Genomic DNA, 20,653 nt, shown 5'->3' with positions numbered 1-20,653 from the left:
CTTCAGTGTTGGAGGTAAACCTGGGTGTCAGAGGTAAACTCCAGGCAGCTTTTTCTCCAACTGCTTCCCTCTGCCTTATAATCAGTGGATGTCGCTCCCAGATTTTAGATCGGACTGTTTTTCACTCTTAGATGTCAATGTTTTCTTAAGTTTTCATTTTATGTCAAGAAACATAATGGAAAGTCAGAAGCTCAGCTTTCCCAACTATGAGAATTATTTTAAATCCTTAAAATAGTCCAAGAATGAGACTTTAGCGCACAAGACAAAGTGTAGAAGTTGTCTTATTCTGGTATTCCGTAAAGTGCTTCCCACTTTGGGGGTTCCAATTCTGTCACGTTTGTCATTTTGTACTACCACCTCTCCCTAACTGAGGAGCATTCAAATTGCTGAGTAGCAAAATGAAAGGATATTTAAGACACTAAAAAGAAACATTCCCACACGACTTGTAATTTAATAAACAGTTCCATTCCGATCAAAATAATATTCTGCCAAAGATCGTGAGACATTCTCTCATAATTCTGTGTCCTACCAGAACTTTAAGCATGCAATCATTTATTCTTTATGTACTGGACATTCATTCAACATCAGGATATTTTCTTTCTGTCATACCTACCATCTACTTTTTCCTCTTAAAGTATTGGCCAATAAACAATAAATTATATAACTAAGACAAGGATTTCGAGAAACAAATCTGGTCATTTATGTTCTTTTCCTTTCACGTTGTCTCTCTTTTTCCAAAATTCTGTGAAAGTCACAATGAATAAAGTAAAGAGAACAACAAAACAACAGTCTTGTTATTTTTTCCTATAATTATGATTTATTATTTCAATTAAATTTTAGGGGAAACATTGAAAAATAAAAATCTGTTGTTTAAAATGGTTCTTAAACTTTATTTTTAAAGTGATTCCTTCCTACATCATTCAGCATTTATCCTATACTGACATTTTTATTATTCAAAATTTCTCACTTGAATAAGAAGAGCAGTTCATCTAGAATCTCACAACTATTATGCATCATTAATATCCTAATGCATTATTTATGGTGGTGAATAACATTCTGAAATGAGAAGACTCTGCAGATAAAATATCACTCTATCATGTTCCATTATAGGAAGAAATACTTTTAATTAAAGTGATACCACAGAAATCAGAAGAAGTGGAAAAAGCTCTTGATATCGTTCTATCCCAAGGCTCGACTTCCTCTTCGGAAGCCTGATAAAACTCAGGTCTCGTTTACACACACGGTGGACGTGGACCAGTCTCAGAAACACAGAATCGCTGAAGCGCTGGGCTGAAACCGATCTTAAAGGCCCTCTCGCTTTCTCTGTCCGAACACCAGAAAACTGTGCTTGCAGCACTAAGGTCATTAAACGAGGGTCCTTTTATCAATGAATGTTCTTATTTGAGGGACTATTTTATGACTATTGATAAATAATTTGCCTAAGAGTATTATTGGTCTCCTTTCTAACTTAATGTAAACTTGAGTTTATATGTATGTATGTATGTGGGGGTGGTGCCAAGTATCATACATATGTGTGTATGTATGTATGTGTGTATGTATGTATACACATATACATATACATACATACATACATACATACATACACAAAAGGTATTGATACATTGATACAGCTATTTTATGGATTTCACTCATAATCCATTTTTTTGTAGTTTTCTTCACAGATTTCTTTGGGGTTCTTAGATATATAACCAAATCACCTGCAACTAGAGGTAGCTTTACCTCTTCATGTCCAAACTTAAGTCGCTTACGTCTAATTACATCGACTTTTACCCCCAACACACATGGCACAGCAGAGACAATGAACTTCCTCTTTAACTTATACCTGATTCTACCTACTAGTGTTCCCTGTAAATACCTGCTGAATTTTGAACTGAAGTGTGTGTGTGAGAGAGAGAGAGAGAGAAATAGTAAAGAGCTATCCTTCAATTCCTGTTTTATTATTTTTGAAACATAAATAGAGCTTGAATTTTGTCAAGTGACTTTTCTCTATCCTCAGAGATGTCTAAAGGACTTTTCTCCTTAGCTCCACTAATATGAATTATATTAATGTATTTTTTTGGTACTGAGCCACTCTTGGATTCTTGGACTAAATCTCACTTGGCCATAATGTACGTTTTAATGCAATTAAATAAATATTTTATTTCAGATTTCTGTATCAATATTTATAAGTGAAATTGATCTATAATTTTCCAAAATAATTAAGATTTTGTAATCCATGTTGTACTTACTTGACATGATGACTTGGGGAGCTTCCCCCTTTTGCTTTGGGATAATTTAAGCAGCAAAGTTGAGGAGGACTTATCTAACCCTACATTTCTCAGTAAACTCTCTTACTACCTCATTTATTTTATAATTAGTGTGTGCAGACTTTCTGCGGTAAACTTCGTTTTTCTGGAAAATGATACATTTCAGGAAGCTTTTCAAATCCACTTGCATATAATTGAGCGAAAAGTCTCTTAGAATTTAATTTCCTCTGTTTTGATCATTATCCCTCTCCTACCTTTTTATAACTTCTAATATTTGGGTATGTGACCTTTCTCTCATTTCTTGACTAATTAGTGGTTTGTGTATTTTTTTTTCAAAAAACAAATTTTTTAATTAACTCATTAATTTTCATCTTTATTAATTCCATGCTGTTGCTTTCTTTGGTTTACTTTGTTACTCTTTTACAGGTTTTTATCCGATGGCTATTTTACTCATTTCTTTTTCCGTTTTTATTAATTTATGCATTTAATGCTAAAAATTTTCTTCTGATAACTCCCTTAGTTATATCTCATATATTCTAAAAAATCATGTTTTCATTTTCACTATACTTAAGGAATTCTTCAATTTTATTTGATATTTCCCCTTTGACCCAAAATATATTTTAAATAGTGTGCTTTGTAATTTTCAGGTAGAAAAAAGTTTTGTGGTTTATTTTTTGGCGGGGGGGGAGGGGACTTTTTTAAAAATTAATTTCTAGTCTTATTCCATTATAGTCATCTTTGTATTATTGCTACTCTTTGGCATTTACTGAGGTTCTCCTTGTGGCCTAAAATATGGTCGATATTCTTTAATGTTATATGTGAACCTTTTAAAAATGTGTACTCTATTTCCGAGGTTCAGCTCTTGACAAAAATCTCTATAAGATGAACCTCGCACTTAGCATTTCTCTTATTTTTTCTAGTTGAAATGTATTCCATCTCTAGTAGTAATGTAATATACATATTAAAAAGAGAAAAATAAAGAGCAGAATCGTGCTTGCAGGCAATAAAGGCACAGCAGATGACAGGGAAGAGTCGGGAGGCTTCCCTGTGTCCTCACCGAAGGCAGGCGGTCAGCACAGCCCTGCAGCTTCGCGGCTCGAGAACGACCAGCTCTGTGTCACCTAGTGCTCAAACGTGGCCTTTATTTAGGAATCTGTGGGCTCCGCTTCCGTCCCCCACTCTGACCTGACCGTTCTCCATCCTTTGCCCGCCTCCCCCACACTCAATCCAGAGCCGATCCCCAGCAAGGGACCCTCGGGCAGAGCTTTGTCCAGAGGAGCCCGTCTTGGGTCCGTGGTCCAAGATGGCTCCAGAAATATCCACCCCTGCCACGCCTCCCGTGCTCCCGCCTGGTCTGGGCTGCTGTTTTCACGACGGTTCCCCGTGCTTTCTTTCCCCGACTTCCTCCTACACTCCTGCTGATGCCACACGTGGGCGAATTTGGCATCTAGTTTTTTTAGAGACTACTGTCTGTGGGTTTGAGGCTTGCCATCTTCACCGCACTCTCTGTTTTTACGTGAAGATTCAAAGAATTTAAACACTATTCTTCCATGATGATTCTCATTTCTCCTTAAACTTTTAATAATAACGAGGTAGGTCTGTCTGAACATGACTAGTTACTGAGGGGAAAAGCCCGATTTCTCAATTCTAAAACTTAAAAACAAAAATGAAAAGCCATTCATATAAAGAGTACACAGTGACTATCTGTAAGTATGAATTATGAATAAATAATTGAAACACATCCTCTGATTTAATGTTTACCGTTTCTGCAGGAAAATCTAAGCTGGAATTACACGCCATTCTCTTTCAGGCTGACATCAGCCTGAATAAACATCCCAGGAGCACGAAACAGTCTTCTGAAAAAGTCAGTCCTGCTTTTGATTAAAAGATTCTGTAGCTTAAGACACTTCTGGGATCATTTCCAGGAACACATATATAATTTACAGTGACTGACTACTCACTGCCAACCATAATTCTGTTCTCCTAACCTTTATAAAATGCAGGAGACACCAATTTGAGATAAAAAAAAAAAAAGGCCACCTCCCATTTCCTACCAATAAAAGTCAAATCCAGATACATCTACATAAAACACATCTATACGCAGGCTTATGTATTTTAAGCATAAACTGAAATCTAGAGTTGTGACTGTTATTATAGAAAATTAAAAGTGTATTTTATAAAAAATCTAATTGGCCTAAGACCAGTGGTTCCCTTTCAAATTTAATAATCCACTACATTTACGGATCACCTACTATTCAAGACACTGTGCTTGGTTCTAAGAAATAAAAAAGTAAGTGAGGTGCACTCTGGTCCTCCGGGAATTCAGAAGCTGCTGTGAGTATGTGAGTACACGCACATGTGTGTTCAGGGAGAGGAGGCAGCACATATGATACTGAATGAGGCCCGACTGGCAATGTAATAGACGTATTTAAAAAAAACACTCAAAAAGTACAGGGAGGAGAACTGAGGGTGTTTGAGGAAAAGCAACATGGAAGGAGGTCTGTAAGGCACAGTTTAAGGAACAAGCAGCATTTCAGCAGGCAGGAAAGTCCAGGACAGGCACATGGAGACATGAGAAAAACCTGAAGAGTAGGGGACTGTCAAGTAACCTGAATGAGGGAAAAACAGAACATGTACGTCATGTGGACTTAAAAAAGCAGTTCAGACTGGTTGACTGGACTTCGATTGCTGTGTGTGGCATTCTCTGCTTGATCGGCAATCTCAGTATCTCATCCCACGTGCCGATTTTCAGAAATGAGATGGCATGACGACAACGAAAATGGCTGAAATGGTCAGCTCGCTAGGTCATCGGGGACCCCTAGACAGCCACGTCCCCCTGCCTGCAGTGAGGCAGTGAGCACAGATGCTGGCCCGCTTCAGTGTCGTGCTGGCCACACGGTACGCCTACTACACAACTGGGAGCATCCTGTTCAGTGCTGGAAACCAGCCCTCACGGTAACGGGCCAAGAGAACAGCAGCTGTGACAGTGTTCGGTGTCACGTGCAAATTCAAAGACCAGCTAACTAAAAGGCCTGCCGGCTCTAACCAGTACGAAATACCAGAAACCACGGGGAAAGGGCTAAATATTAAAACACTTAATATTTTCTTCTCAAGAAGAGTATGTTCATAGCTGACAGCACAGCAAGTTTTGTAAGAAGAATGCTCAACACTTGTCAAATTAAGCATAAATCTAAGCAGGGCTAGAAAATGCAGTTACACTGTCACTTGGCACTAAATTCTTATAATGTACATATAATATGTTATATGTACATATAACATAATATCATATAACATAACATACATATATATACGTTGTTCAATACTATTTCACAGAATAACCGAAGAGGCATGTGGCATAAGACAAGAGCCGGGGACTCGGAGCCCCAGCGCGGAGCTGTGCGTGTGACCAGCCCGTGTGAGTGCTGCCGCTCCTGACCACATCGAGTGTTCGCACCGGGCCTGACGCCGTGCAGCGTGCATCCCCGACCCGCGCAGCGGGTGCTACCGCGAGAGCTGTCGTGCTCTTACTGTGACAGTCAGACGAGATCGAGCCTGTCACAGCGCTCTGTAAAAGAAACCGCTACGCAAGAAGTCATGAAGTTGACTGTTTCTAATTGATTTCCTCCCCCTCACACTGGCGTCCCCTCTCCTTCCCTTATTCTACACAATCCGATGTAGCGGCACATCCCGTGCACCCCCAAAGCACATTCCCAAGCCCCCGACCACGTGTTCCCGCCCCCATGGCTTCTGGCCTGAAGATCCATCAGTGCATCAGACTCCCGCAGACACCTCGCCCCTGGTCCCCCTGCTCCCTCAAATCCTCTGATCCACGTGAGCCCCAGAGCAATCTTCTAAACCTCTAATATTTATCTAGGCATCACGCACCTGCTCCAACGGCTTCCTGCATGCCAGGACGAAGTCTCACCTCCTCCGTGACCTGGTCCCTTTGAGACCCCCATCTGCTATCGCGAGGCCCTCCGTTAATGGCCCTGCAGCTGCCGTGTCCTCCTGGCTGTTCCTTAAACCCTCTGTACCCACATTTCTAACTAGGGGCCCTGAGTTACCTGGTCCTTCTTTCCAGAACATTCAAGAACTTAGTATTGCTCACTCCTTCACTTCATTCCCTTCCATTTAAATGTCACTGGTGCGGAAAGCCTGCCCTCGACACCGTCTGTGACAGGGCGCGTCCCTGCCTCAACCCTCTCTACCCTGTTACTCGGCTTGTCTTTGTAGCCCGTAGTTCTGGAATGCTATCCCTTACTCACGCACTTCCTTTTCCACCGGATATGAACATCACGGGGCAAGGACTCTGTCTATTCTTGTTAACATCATGTCTGAGTTATGTGCAAGTGTAGGGGGCTCGGTGATAAACCCGCTTAACGAACAGTAAAAGCATTCTCCGTGTCCACTTCGTGAACGTGTTCCGCAGAAAGCAGCGGAGTGCCCACGACGACGACAGTGCCGCGGGCGAAGCCTGAGCATCGCGTCACCTCGAGGCTTTTCCCCACCTTGGAATTTGAAGTGGACTCCAAGAAGCAGAGCCTGTTGCCAAAGCCCTCTGCCGCCAGACACAGCTTCTGCTGCTCCTTGTGGACGGTGGCGGTGCACTGCAGGACCACCTCGTCATCCTGCAGAGGGAGAGACAGAGGGGACAGTGAGACGTGGCTGCGCCGGCTGGTCTGAATCAGATCTAGAAAACATTTTAGTGCGTTTTAAAACTCAGAGAAAAATGTAAAACCGGTAATCCAAAAACAAAAAAAAAACACACAGAGAGGATTGGGAGAGCGCTTCTATTTGCAAATTTAAAGAAGGTCACTGGGTGGGAGGAGGAGCGGTGTTTATTGTCATTCGAGGCAATCACGAGTTTCCTCGCTGTCATTACCGATCCCGAGGCAACCGGAGTGGAGAATGGTAAAATAGAATTTCACGTTAGCATTGTCTTAATCGCCAAAACTACCAAGAAATTATCTGGCATTCTCCTAGGACAGCATATACCATCAAGAATGGAACTGATTCTAATAGCAGGCGCACGCTTCATTTCAAAACTAACGCAGGAAAACAGGTCAATAACGGAACTTCTGGGTTCAGATCAACCGGAAGAGTCATCTTGGCTCAATCACACATTGGCACTTGATCGTATTTGAAATGCTCCCGGTTGCTTAAAAATGGCTTGTTAGTCCAAGCCTCTGAAATCCAACACTGGTTTCCAATCAGTTAATTAAGCCAGATTACAGGAAGATTTTACAAGGGAAAGATGGCCAGTGGGATGACAGTATTGGCAGCATGAAGACCGCCAGAAGTGGGGGCGTGAACGTCAGCAGCCACGGGAGGCCCGTCCTGGCGCTGCCGTGCCAGGTCAGGTGATCTCAGGAGACGTTCCGAGTCTCTCACCGTCAGGCGAGACAACGGCACCGAACAGACAATAAGGAAGAAACACCGTTATCAGTTTTTAAGAAAGTGTCTCACTTTAACAGGTTTTAAGTGGCAAATTCCTAAAAAAGTCTAATCATTTATATTTCAAGGTTTCGACTTCAAAGAAACAAGTCATTTAAAGGAGTAAAGGAATAAATATATTCACTGACTCTTTTCATTAGAATCAGAGGGAAAAGGGATACACAGAAGACCCTAGAAGACCCTCTCACGTAGAATAGCAGAGCGGAGGTGATGAGAATGTGATAAATATTCAAAAGCGGAAAACAAGCTCTTTTGGTAAACCGGAAGGATATATCAACTGGAAAAGAGCAGCTCTCATGTGCATTCGGAACGCTTATCACTCTACGTGTTTGCTTTACTTCCCGTGTGGCCGCAGCAATACCTAACAGCGCACAGGACTGGTCACAGGTGAAGTCCGGCCTCTTAGCCATTACCTCCCGACTGTCCCCCCAGGGGCTCGTTAATATCTCTAGTGAGCACTTCATTGTTACATTTAAAAAGTCACCGACTAAAAAACAAAAAGGCATTATTTTCATATAATGAGTATAATGAGTGCATCTGAATATTAATTCATGTTCTGCATGAGTTATGGCTATAATAAAAAATAATGAGGTACTTTTTGCTGATATAATCTGCAAGATCAAAGATACATTGTGTTTTTCGAATAGGTGGCGTGACCACGAAGAGCACAGTGCGCGACGGGCTCAGCTCCTTGGCCCGGCCCGGCCTTCGCCATGTCGTCCCACGTCCCCGGGGACTCACTTAGCGTGCAAACAACAGTCCTAGGTAAGAAGCCCCTTTGGATGCTGGAGGCTAGGTGAATAACTTAATAAAGTTACACTAACGTACTAATTGGGAACACGAGAATACAGCACGGCGTAGGGCAGGGAGAAAGGCGGGAACTACTGGAAGGAAGAGAAGCCACCACCACGTTCACAAAACGCAGCGTGCGCCAGTCCCGCGTTAATCCACTGAATCCACATGACACCCCGTAATGCAAAGATTGCCCACACGTGTCGATGAAGAAAACGGCTCCACAGAACTTCCTACTCACAGAGAGCTGATCGCACCGACTGTCAGGCGCTGATTATCAACCTGATTGGTCTGAATCAATCTAGGAGCCCCACACTGCTCCTAGAGGCGCGACTGCTCCTGCATCTGTCATCTGGAGAAGCTCGTCTCCGTCTCTGACATGCATCCTACCGCCTGCAGGGCCTGGCGAAAAGGCAGATTCTGACTCTGGGTCTTGGGTGGGGCTGACTCTGCACCTGTAACAAGTGCCTGAGTACAAGGGATCCAGAAGGGGAGACGGGGGAGACGTGGATCCCAGGAGATAAGAATGGTCTCTCACGAGTGTGGAGCAGCTGACTCAGCAGAATGTGGAAGTCAGCCTGCGTGCTTCGGACAGACCAGGGCGAGAGCACACGTGGAGACAGACGCTCGTCAGCCACGTAAGGCAAAGGAACAAACTGAACAGCACAATGAACTACCCTGGTAATTAATAAGCCAGCTCACGTGTGCAAAGCTCCCCGCAGCCTGTGCCTCCACCCTGGGTGACAGAGTGCCAGCCGGGGAGCAGCAGGGAGCTCAGGGGGGCTGCCACCCTGCAGGGACAGAAGCTGTGGCTATAACTCTCGGTCGTCATTCATCTGAAAAGAAGGGGCCTCGCCTGACACTTACAGGCCTTTTCCAGTTTATCTGGGAGCTGTTTTTATCTTACATTCCAGTAAGAAAAGAGATCCTTTATGACAGAAAGTAAAACATGCTGAGCATCAATGGGCCAGACGCCAGTTCACCAACCTCTTCGCTTTAATTAACCCCTCGTTCATCTCAAGGCACAATTTTTCTCCAGAAATGCTGTGATTTGAGGGCCTACTGACTGTGCATCTGAGAATTTTTGATAAGTAGCTTTATTTTTTATTATAGCTTATGTGTAATAAATCTGGTTATTGTCAACATACACATATGTACAAACGGATATGTCCTCGCTGTACACAAACACACGCACATGCAGAGAGAGAGAGAGAGGAGAATCTATCCTCTATTCCAAGAACAAAAGCTCAGCAGTGCTACCCTGACGGGTCACATGACAGGAGCCCGTCCAGCCGGCACCAGCACAGCCAAGCTCTGAGCACCGTCGCCAAGAACGCTGGTTATTTTACAGATGAGCGGGCCCCCGAGGCGTGTCGGGTACAGACTCCTTGGGGCAAATCGCAAGTCACCGAGGGTTAAGGGTTCAGGGTCGTGCTGGGAGCTGATTGGTCAGGTGAGGTGAAGGTGATAAATCATGACTTCAGGTCTGGAGGACAGCTGTAAGGTCTGTTCCAGCATCCCTCTGTAGCGTCCCTCTGTCCAGTCTCGTGGGAAAGTAGCCAGGGGGTCGTTCACCTTAGGGCTCAGGAATTAAAATATAACTTATGTCAAGATGTCATCTGTAGCCTGCCAGAGGTCCCCACCGTGTGACTGTGAGTCAGGTCCGGATCCCTGTTCTCTGCTGCCTCAGTCAGGGGCTGCTGATTGTGTGTGTGTGTGTGTGTGTGTGTGTGTGCGCCCGCGCGCATGTGTGCATGTCTGTGCATGTGTGTGCATGTACATATGCGTGTGTGCCTGTGCAGAGAGAGAGGATTTCTAGAGCTAGGATTTCATTAAAAGTAAATTTGATGAAATTTCATTAAAAGTAATCCAAAGTCATAAGGCCCCTCGGTCTCCATGGGATCCAGTGCTCAGGTGGTAGTATCATTTCTTGGGTCATGAAGCGTCTTCTGAATTGGTTTTTGCTACCTGGCCCTGAGGTTCTGACGCCTCAGAGCCATTTCTTGCCCCCGTGTTTTGGCTGCACGCACCACTGGCGCTCCTGAGTGCCCGAAGGCTCAGCGGGCCGCCACTGTTCACGGCACGGCCCGTGAAACCGAAACACCCTTACACACTCGCCTCGTGGTCGGCTTTGCTTTTTGAGTTCCTGAGTCTCACGCTCTAGTACTTAGGGCAACAAATGTTGATTCAACCTACAACAAATCACAGTCCATAACCAAATGCCGAAAGTGAATTCTGCTTATGTTCTATTATTTCATTTTTAAAAATTTCAAACTTAGTTCACTATGAATGACTAGCATGATAGAAAGATCCTAGCGTTTGTACTACCATTTGCTGTCCACGCGAACCTACACCATTGTTTTATAAAACAAACCTGAAAAAAACAAAATTACCCATCTTCCTCTACACGAACCCTGCACGAAATGATAAATTATAGAAAAGAAACCTTTCAGAAGCTTCACGAACAATCAGGCAGACGGCAGCACTGAGGAGCGACTCCAGCTCGCCGCCGCTGAGTCCTCTGGCCTCGGCCCTTTCGCACCCGGCACTCTCTCGCCGCCCCAACCACCATCCCCTCCGGCTGAGACGACGTCGAAATCCACTGCGTAGATTCCGCCCCGCACACCCCCTCCCGGGGACGCTGCACCTCGGGGTCACGCCATCGACCTGACTCTTCTGTTTCCCAGCTTACAGCCTTTTAGTGGTTTCTCGTGACTCTAAGGAAAAGCCCCTAAAATCCTTCAGCCTAGAAGGCCCTGCACGGCCCGGGCTGGCGCCAGCGCCCCGGCCCTCGTTCCCATGCTGACAGCGCCTCCGCACCTGCCGTTCCAGTCAAGACATCTTCCCCCTCGGAGCTCCGCTCGAGCACCCCTTCTGGAGGCGAGCCTTCCCTAGCCTCGCGCGCCGTGTCGGTCCCTTGTTCTGTGCTCCTGCGGCACCATGTTCTTTCCTTCAGTGTCCTTGGCTGTCGGACATTCTCTCACGTTATTAGATTACAGCGTCTAACAGGGCCTGGCGAATACATCGCACTCCTAAGTGGCTACTTATCACTAGCACTGCTCATAAATCTGGACGGCCGCACTGACGGATGGAGCCGTTTCAAGGTAAAAGCCTACTTAATTCCCAATTAAAGCCAGTATGACATGATCCCATTTAGTGATTTCATGCTTACAAGCAGGTGGGAAACAGGGCAATATTGGAGGAAAATTACTGATCCCATCTATTACATTTTTGACAAATTTTGATGTATCGTAAGTATCCATGGCATCAATATAAAACTCATTGGGAAAAAAAGCAGTCCAGTCCTTCATTTCCCCCCTATTTCCACATAAACATAATAAAACTTTGATTACAACTTTCTATATGTAAGCTAAGCAAATCAAACAAATTGTACTCTTGAAAAATCAAGAAATGCTCTTAAAAATTCTGGTCATTAAAAATGCCCTCACGTCATGCCAGGTACCTTCCTGAGGCTCTTACTATGCTTGTTATTCAAAATGGTTTCAAAATGGAACACTGAGAACTGAAGGATCGTGTGGGCTTAGAGAGCACGCATCAAGAGCAGTTGGAACAGGGCCCGTCTGCTTCCTCCTTCTCGATCTGTAACTTTCCACGTGGACCCGGCGTCTCTTCCCGCCTCAGTGAACTATCACATTTCTACATGCAGATCCTCTTCCACCGGCTTCAATGTCATAAAATATCTGAGTTCCTTCCATGTGGCTTTTTTTGCCAGTGTCACTTCCCGAGACGTCTTCATCCTCTGGGTCTTTTTCTCAGTCATCAATCAGCTCACTGCATCCAGGCCCTCCGGCTGCACGTCCAGCGTCCTGGGCGGCAGCAGGGTCCCCGCTCCCGAACGCGGACGTCGCTCCCACGATCCTGCTCACGTTCAACCGTTTCGTTTCCGGCATCGAGCAAATTCGAGCAAATTTGCCTTAGGAGTAGGCCCAGCTTTGAAACCACGGCAGAGCCTGAGGCGGGCTCCAGCCCCGTGAGCGCAGGGAAGTACAAGCAGTTGGATCCTTCCGATGGAGAAGCAGCAAGAACGTTCCTCCCGGGAGGCAGAGCCCCTGCGGAGAACGCCAGGTAATTCCTGCCAGGAAAGCATCTCGATAAAGCATCTGCCGCCCAGTACTCACAGAGCAACAGCACGGAGAGATGCAGGACAACGATGCAGTGTTCCGAGGACTACTCAGGATGCTCGATACATCGGTGTGTGTGAATACGCAGCAGCAAACATTGCCGAAAATCTAATACGCTGCGATTTGTCTTGACAGGGCCATGAAAATTGTGCTGAGTGAAAATGGGCAACTCTTTCCATGAATAATCCCTCATTGCTAATCAGTTAGATGACTTCTGCTATTTATTCAGCACTAAACATAACTATAAATATTTAGGTAATCAGAAAATAACTCTGAATGCAACCGAAAATGTAGAACACGAAATAATGCACCTTAACTATTATATGTGTTAAAATACATAAATAAGGACATGACATGGACGAATGAAAACATAAAAACATAATTTATTCAAAAACTGGATTCTCATACCCTACCATATACACACACGCAAAAAACAATTCTAAGATTTAAGGATTTAAATTGTGAAAGGCAAACTTTTAGACTTTTAGAAAAATATGAATATCAGAATACAATTTATCAGTTATCATAAAAAAGGATTTCTCAAGCAAGACACAAAGAACACACAAAAATGATCCATCCAATTTCATTAAAATTAAGAATCTCTGTTCAATAAAAACCACCAGAAAGTAAAACAAAAAAACAAAAAACTCTGAGAAGATATTGGAAATTCATAAAATAAATACATAAAAAAACTTATAAAATCATTGAGAAAAAAAGAAAAATAGGCAAAAGACATGAACAGCTTTCCATAGTAGAAGAAATACAAGTGGTGAATTATATAAAGAGAGGTTCAACTTTATTAGTAATTCGAGGAATACGGACTAAGAAAAATAAAATCTGGCTGATAGCCTCCAGACCGACAAAAAACAAACTCTGCGGACACCACGGCCTTCCCCCGACCTCCGACCTCACGGTCTTTCCCCCCCTGGCTCATTGTGTGAGTTTCTCTCTCCCACTCCTCAGGTGTGGAAAGCCCTTCTCTGCCTTGAGGCCTTCGCTGGCTTTTCCCTTTGCCAGAATGTTCTTCTCAACCTTTGCCAAGCCTCCCCATTTTAGAGGTCCCACCCAAAACCCTCTCCTCTCCTCTCCTCCCCGCCCAGCCGGCCTCCTGTGTCGTTGCCCAACGACACGGGTCACAGTTTGTGGCCGCTTTCTTCACTTAACTGTGTGCTTGCTCACCGCCACCTCCCCCACGTAGGTACGCTCCGTGAAGAAAGGGACTCTGCCTCCCTGTTTCTACCTCAGCACTAGTACGCGGCGCTTAGTAGGTATTCATAAAGGGCTTCTGAAGAATGAAAGAATGAATGAATTCTTTCTACGCCTGACAAAGAGAACGGAGCTCCCATGTATTATGTGCTAGAGCCACCTCCTCCCCAGGGCGGCTGACAACCATTACGCACCTGAGTCCCAGGTACTGTGCATTTTCTCGGTGACACGTCGAGAGATCATCTCCCTCAGCTCTGGTCCTCAGATTCTCAGAGCTTACGAGTTAGTACTATTATTATGCTCATGAGCATGAGCAGTGCTATTACTGCGGTTACTTTCCAGATGAGAGCAAACCATGCACCTGAGGTTGCCCTACTGGTGACTGGCTGGACGGGACTCAAACCTGGGCTCGCCTGACTCTAAAACCAATATCCCCCGAGCCTCTGGCCACACCGCCTCCCGCCACGATGGAGTCCAGCTAGGAGGTTAAGGAATCCACCCCAAACATGACCCTAGTGCATAAACCCTCTGACTTCCTGTCATCAGATAGATGGTGTAGTTACAGGAAAAGTGAACAGAGTCACAGTATGCAGATTTGTGTTAAAAATAAAACCAAATGAAAACAATCAAACTTAAGATAATTCGTTTAAACAGAGGAATGGCAGGCAGTGATGAGATGAGAAAGAGAAGGTTGGATATGTCGCTGATAACTAAAGTTTAGTCAATAATTAAAATTTAGACTGAGAGAGGGCAGTAGGAAGTAGCGCTACTCAGTGAATTTTTAGGAAAGAACAGAGAAAAGCAAAGCAGAAGACAGAGATCAACACAGACAGAGGGAAAGTTTTTTTTACCTTTTTTACTTCTATTTCAGAGATGGAAAAACACTAGTGGGAAGCTATATATCGGGGCTCCCGCAGGAAGAATGAATGAATCCACGCCAGCCCCGGCCCTTGGAACTCACCAAAATCCCTGAGAGAAGAAGTTGTCGGCTTAGAATTCAGCAGAGCACCTTCCTCTTCAGTCACTGCTTTCCCTCGTTTCCCTGTCACCCCAACACCCACAAAAGGGGATGATCAGCAGGAGCAGAGGTGAAGCAAAACTGGGGGACCAGGAGCAGTGCGCCCTGGGGGCAGGCAAGGCCACAGTACTTTGTAAGGAGTGTCAAAACCGTAATGAAACCCACCCAAAGGTGGCCTGCTTGCGTTACCAGCACGCAGGCAATTCTAAACACCTCTACCCACCTGAGGGACAGCTCCCCTGCCACACCCCTCCTCCCGACAGGTGGACCACTGAATATTAGAGCTGTTAAATTACCAAAGGAAAGCTACACACGCATACGCATACACACACACACACACACACAGCACGACTAAAATATCACACATAATTATCAGATGCAGATACAACCCTGTGACCTACCAATCCCAACTGCAGGAGAACCGAGGTCGGGACTGATTCCCCAGAAGACCCCACGAAACGTCCATTTCAATGTCATGGCATGACATTTCCCATCCATTCTCTAGCAAAATTTAAGTGTGTGGAAAAAAAACATTCAAACTGCCTTCGTGAATATCATCTAAGATTTAGTGATAGCAAACTATATTTCTCAATAGATGCTAAGCAGAGAGAAAAAAAAAAGAGATTCTCAGACACTATGAGATAAAGGAAATTTCTTTGTTTCTATGTTATAAATTCTTGACAATAAGTTCCTGAAATACTTTACCAGCTGTGGTTTAAAAAACTGGGATTAAAAAAAGAGAAGGGAATTAAAGAGCCTGGGTAATATTTGAGGTCACATATACACAATCATAACAATGGAAACAGCTTCCAAAAATTAAGCATTTAATTTGACCTTTATCATAAAAATACTGACATGCGAGTAAAAAACCAGATCCAGAAAGGCTGACCCTATTTCAGACCTTCTAACTCAGTGTCTGTTTCATGTGAGAGAGAGAGAGACGAAGGTTGACAGATACATCCACCAACAGTGATGTCGACAGAAATGTGTCTGCTTCCACTTAGAAAACGGTGCGCATAAAATTTTCGCCTATGTTTCCGGCTCTGAAAAGATCTGAATTCCTTGCTTGGCATGGAAGATTGCCTCACGTATAAAACGCCCTATTAAAATTCATCTTAATATATGTGCTGAGTATAAGAATGTTATTCTGACTCTCTCACACCTACATGTAGAATACGACCAAAGAAGCAACTATTAAGGAAAATGAGTGTTACTATTTGCACAGAAAGCATTAAAATCAAACGTGGAGACAAGGAGAATAATTTAGCACTCGATGTGTCCCTGTCACCTGGCTGATGCTCAGGAAGTAGTAGTAAGAGACCAAAAGGAGAGTCAGACCCCTTAGAATTCGTTCCGCAATTACACCAGGGTGCTACCTATTGTGCAAACTATGTTTGAGATACTACATTTCTATGAAAAATTAAATATATTTATTCAACTACTCTGAAATATTTAATGTCTATGCAGAACAGATGAGAGCCACACATAAGCACGAATATACGTACATATTTTACATAATACATTGGCTGAGATGGCATGCGCAATTTAGAACTTCAAAGCCTTCCTCCTGCTCTCTGAAAAATGGCAGAAACCACTGAGCAAGCGGTAGATTCTCAGAGATCCATGCCAGACACCGCGTTAGAACCACCGAGAGAAAAACAGCTGTGTTCTGATCATCCCAGCATTTAAGGAAGAATACCGAAAGATTACATTTTAAGGAAGAATACTGAAAAGACAAGAAAAGATGAAGTAATTTTAGAGGCAATGTTCAGGACCTGAATCTGTACAACAAAACTCTTTATTTCAAAATATGAAACTCTTGAGGACACTATGCAGTCTTGTATTTTACACACACACACGCACACACCCCCCACACACATACACATGCTCTATCATGTGTGCTCTCTCTTTTCTAGGGGCTACATTTACAAGTCTATGGCCTCCAGTAACTGTATTTTTCCTGTATTGTATAACACAAAGACAAATTTCTATAACCAATCGAAAAATATATATAACAGTCTGGGCAGATACGCAGTATATACCGCCCATAGGAAAATAACCACCAAAGAGTTTTCAGCAAAAACATGGAGCATGGTATCATATTATTTACAGAAGCAATTTTAATCTTGTTTCTGGGACATATTTTGTAGGTATCTCCCTACCTGCACAAGGGTTTCCTAGCTCAAAACATAGGCACATAACATTTATCTATGGCTTCAGATTTGCTTTTGAAAAATACTGTGAAATATTAGTTGGTAATTTCAGCCTCTAATTTATTTCTAATTGGCAAGCCTATTAAATTCTGTTCATCCTAATTATAAATGTAATTCTCTAATTAATGGAGATTATCATTCAGTATACCAGGCACCTAAACCTCCCTATTTGTATAGGTTTTCGGTAAATGACCTCACTTTTCTTGCAATCAGGAAATACTTCAGCGAAGGGCTTCTCTCTGATCTGTGGATGAATCGATGAACCAGCAAATTTTACCTGAGCATTAAAAATTGTTCCTGGTAAGAGCCAGGTTGTACATTTATACTCTAGAAAGTGAATGCGAAGAAGACAGCAAACTTCAGGTCTTCTGTTGTCTTCGCTCAGCTTACAAAAGTATTACGAAGATCAATACGAGGTTAACTCGTACATGAAACAAAATCACGATACGAGTTCTAGGAATAGATTTCGAAAAGCTTTGCGTTGAAGCCACAACTGCCAGTCGATAGAGGCGTCAAATACGATGGATGGAAAACATAAAAGCTACGCAGATAAAGTGAGACGCACAAAGTGTCTGTTAGAGAAATCAGCGGCTGTGCAGAAAGGGCTCACGGGAGCCCCCTGGACACTCAGGGTCCGAAGCCCCCGCTCTCACTTCCTCCCTCGTGATCCTGTCACTGCGTGCTCAGTGTTCCCACCTAGCAGGTGGAAATAAGTTACATTGTAATTTATAACAACTTATCCTCTATAAGTAATTCTTATTTAACGATTTATACTAAAAAATTATGTGAATTTAATGGAGAAACACTATTTTTAGACCAGATTCACTCAGAGTTTGAATCCCAGCTCTCCTTTTACTGGTCACTGTGATTGTCAGTAGTATTTTCACCTGCGGAATGAAGATATCACTTACTTTAGAGGGTCGTTGTGAGGGATTAATCAAGAATATAAAATTTATAAAGTGTCCAGGAAAGAATGCCCAAAGCATAATTAATTTTTTCCTCATTCTTATTGTTGTAAGGATTCAATTCATTCATTCAAGACATCTATCTGGCCATAAACAAGACAGAACAAGTTTTTACATTGATGGAACTTAGACTTGGGGAGGAGACAGGTAAGAAGCAAACGAATAGTTATAAAATTTAACATCAGATCAGAAGCATGGTGGAGTGAGAGGTGTCCCCAGATCTTTCCCCTTAAAATAACAATAAGTTGAACATCTAAAACTCAACAAATAACACCCAACCTGCACACAAGCACATCTGAGTGCGTGATCTGCACATTAGAGCTACCACAGGTCAGAACCGCTGGAGTCGGGTGATAGACCGGGAGAAACAAAGGAACTGCCTCTCACAGCCAGAGCTTCCTGCAGGAGGAGAAAGGGCGGCGAGCTCCCTGAACTGCCCTGCCTGGGAGAGCTCTGAGCTCTACACAGCAGCAGAGCCCGGGGATCAGGGAAGAAAGCAAAGCAGAGATTAACAGAGAAGCAACAGCTGATTATTACCAGCTGCAGTTACAAAATGCGAGGCTGACCTACGACAATCCCCATTCGCCAACCCAGAGAGCCCCTTCCCCCATATCCTCCAAGGCTGCACACTACGGAGCCCCAGGGAATCTGAGCAAATGCTACCAAAACCACCACTAACACTGACAGAGACTGAGACCGAGGGTAGCGATCATGACTGAATATAAGGAAAAAAAGGGCATTATTAAGGCTCCAAGCAGGGATCCAAGAGGCTTAGATGCCACCTACTAGAAACCAAAAGAAAAACATCTTCTTAGCGACAGGCTAAAGTGAGACCTTTATATAATAAAAATTCTTTCTGGGGAAAAAAAATAAGTAGAATACACTTTCATTAATGCCCAGGCAAAGAAAGAGTCCATTGAACACCATGAACAACCAAGGTGACAAGGCAGTTCAGAAAGAAAGAGAAAAATCTCCAGAAAATAAGCTTACAGACATAGAAATGTACAACTTAAATGACAGAGAATTCAGGATGGCACTTCTGAAAGAACTCGATGAGATCCAAAATAATTTCAATAATTCCAGGAGCTGGGAAAACAACTAGATCAGCAGAATGAGGTTTTTTTGTGCGTTTTGTTTTTGTTTTTGTTTTTGTTTTTTGCAAGGAGACTGAAATCCTAAAAAAGAATGAAATAGAACTTCTGGAGATGAAGAATGCACTTAAAGAGATGAAGAATGAAATAACAAGCTTAGGAAATAGAGTGGACCAAATGGAGGAAAGGATCAGTGATATTAAAGAAAGAAATCTAGAAAAATTCAGAAAGAAGAAGAGAGAGACCGAAGAATGAAAAATAATGAAGGAGAAATTCAAGCGCTAGCTGATACCATCAGGAAAGGAAACATAAGAATAATGGGAATTCCAGAAGGAGAAGAAAAGGAACAGGGATCAGAGAGCATTTTCAGACAAACAGCTGACGAGAATTTCCCAAATCTAAGGAATGAACTAGAGCTTAGGATTCAAGAAGCCAACAAAACACCCAATTATCTCAACCCAAAAAAGCTTTCTCCAAGACGCATTATACTAAAATTATCAAAAATTAATGACAAAAAAGAATTCTCAGAGCAGCCAGGGAAAAGAAGACATTAACCTATAAAGGAAAACCCATTAGATTATCTTCGGACTTCTCGACACAATCCTTACAAGCCAGAAAGGAGTGGAATTCAATATTCAAACTATTAAATGAAAGGAAACATCAGCCAAGAATAATGTATCCAGCAAAACTTTCCTTTAGAAATGAAGGAGAAATAAAGACCTTTCCAGACATACAAAAATTGAGAGTATTCTCCACTACGAGGCCTGAATTACAGAAAAAACTGAAAGGGGTCAGCTCACCTAAAACAAAATGACAAAAAAATATATAACTATGAGTAAGGAGACAAGCAGGCAGATAGAAGCAGAAGAATGCAACCCTTACTAAGAACAGGGCATTATAAGCTTAAACAATAAGAAGAGATTTGTTACAGCAAGATAGTAAGGAACATTCAGCATACATAGGGACAAATTGAGACAACAATGACAGAAAAGGGGAGGATTCAAAGATCTAAATTTGCAAAGGGGCATGGAGATATGGCACACACACAAGAAAATGGATGACTGTGTATATATATATATATAACTGTCTTCTACATATTCGTAATGGTAACCATACACCAAACATTCAGAACTGAAGTATGGGACATAAAACAAGAAGGAACAGAGGGGAAATCCACAAAACCCAAACAAAATAAAATAAAATAAAATAATAAAATAAAATAAAATAAAAACAAAAGAAAACTTTCTTCCCACTTTCTAAGTTCTTCTAGCTGGGCTAATAATCAAATTTAATGAATATAGATTAACAAGAGAAAATATCCAAAGTTTATTACAGATATACATGTAAGGTGCTAGAAGAAATGAGACCCACTGCATCAGACAGTTGAGGTTTATGTGCCATTTTGGACAAAGGAGAAGTGAGGCAGGGGTCTGGGATTTCAAAGGGAAGAAAACGTATAAACAAATTCTTACTGACTAACCCAGAAACAATGGGAAACAGAGAGC

General features: G+C 42.9%; 1 protein-coding gene across 1 annotated transcript in view; it reads right to left on the bottom strand.

The window, feature by feature from the left end:
• RYR2 (ryanodine receptor 2) overlaps window positions 1-20,653 on the bottom strand; it is a 561,319-nt gene that overhangs the window by 376,460 nt on the left and 164,206 nt on the right. The window contains 1 exon segment of the mRNA XM_025039067.1: window positions 6,776-6,895. Coding sequence (XP_024894835.1) covers window positions 6,776-6,895 — 120 coding nt within the window.

Source organism: Pteropus alecto, unplaced genomic scaffold, assembly GCF_000325575.1.
Source record: "Pteropus alecto unplaced genomic scaffold, ASM32557v1 scaffold189, whole genome shotgun sequence".
In the NCBI taxonomy this organism is placed as follows: Eukaryota; Metazoa; Chordata; class Mammalia; order Chiroptera; family Pteropodidae; genus Pteropus; species Pteropus alecto.
This window is presented reverse-complemented; position numbering and strand designations above follow the sequence as displayed.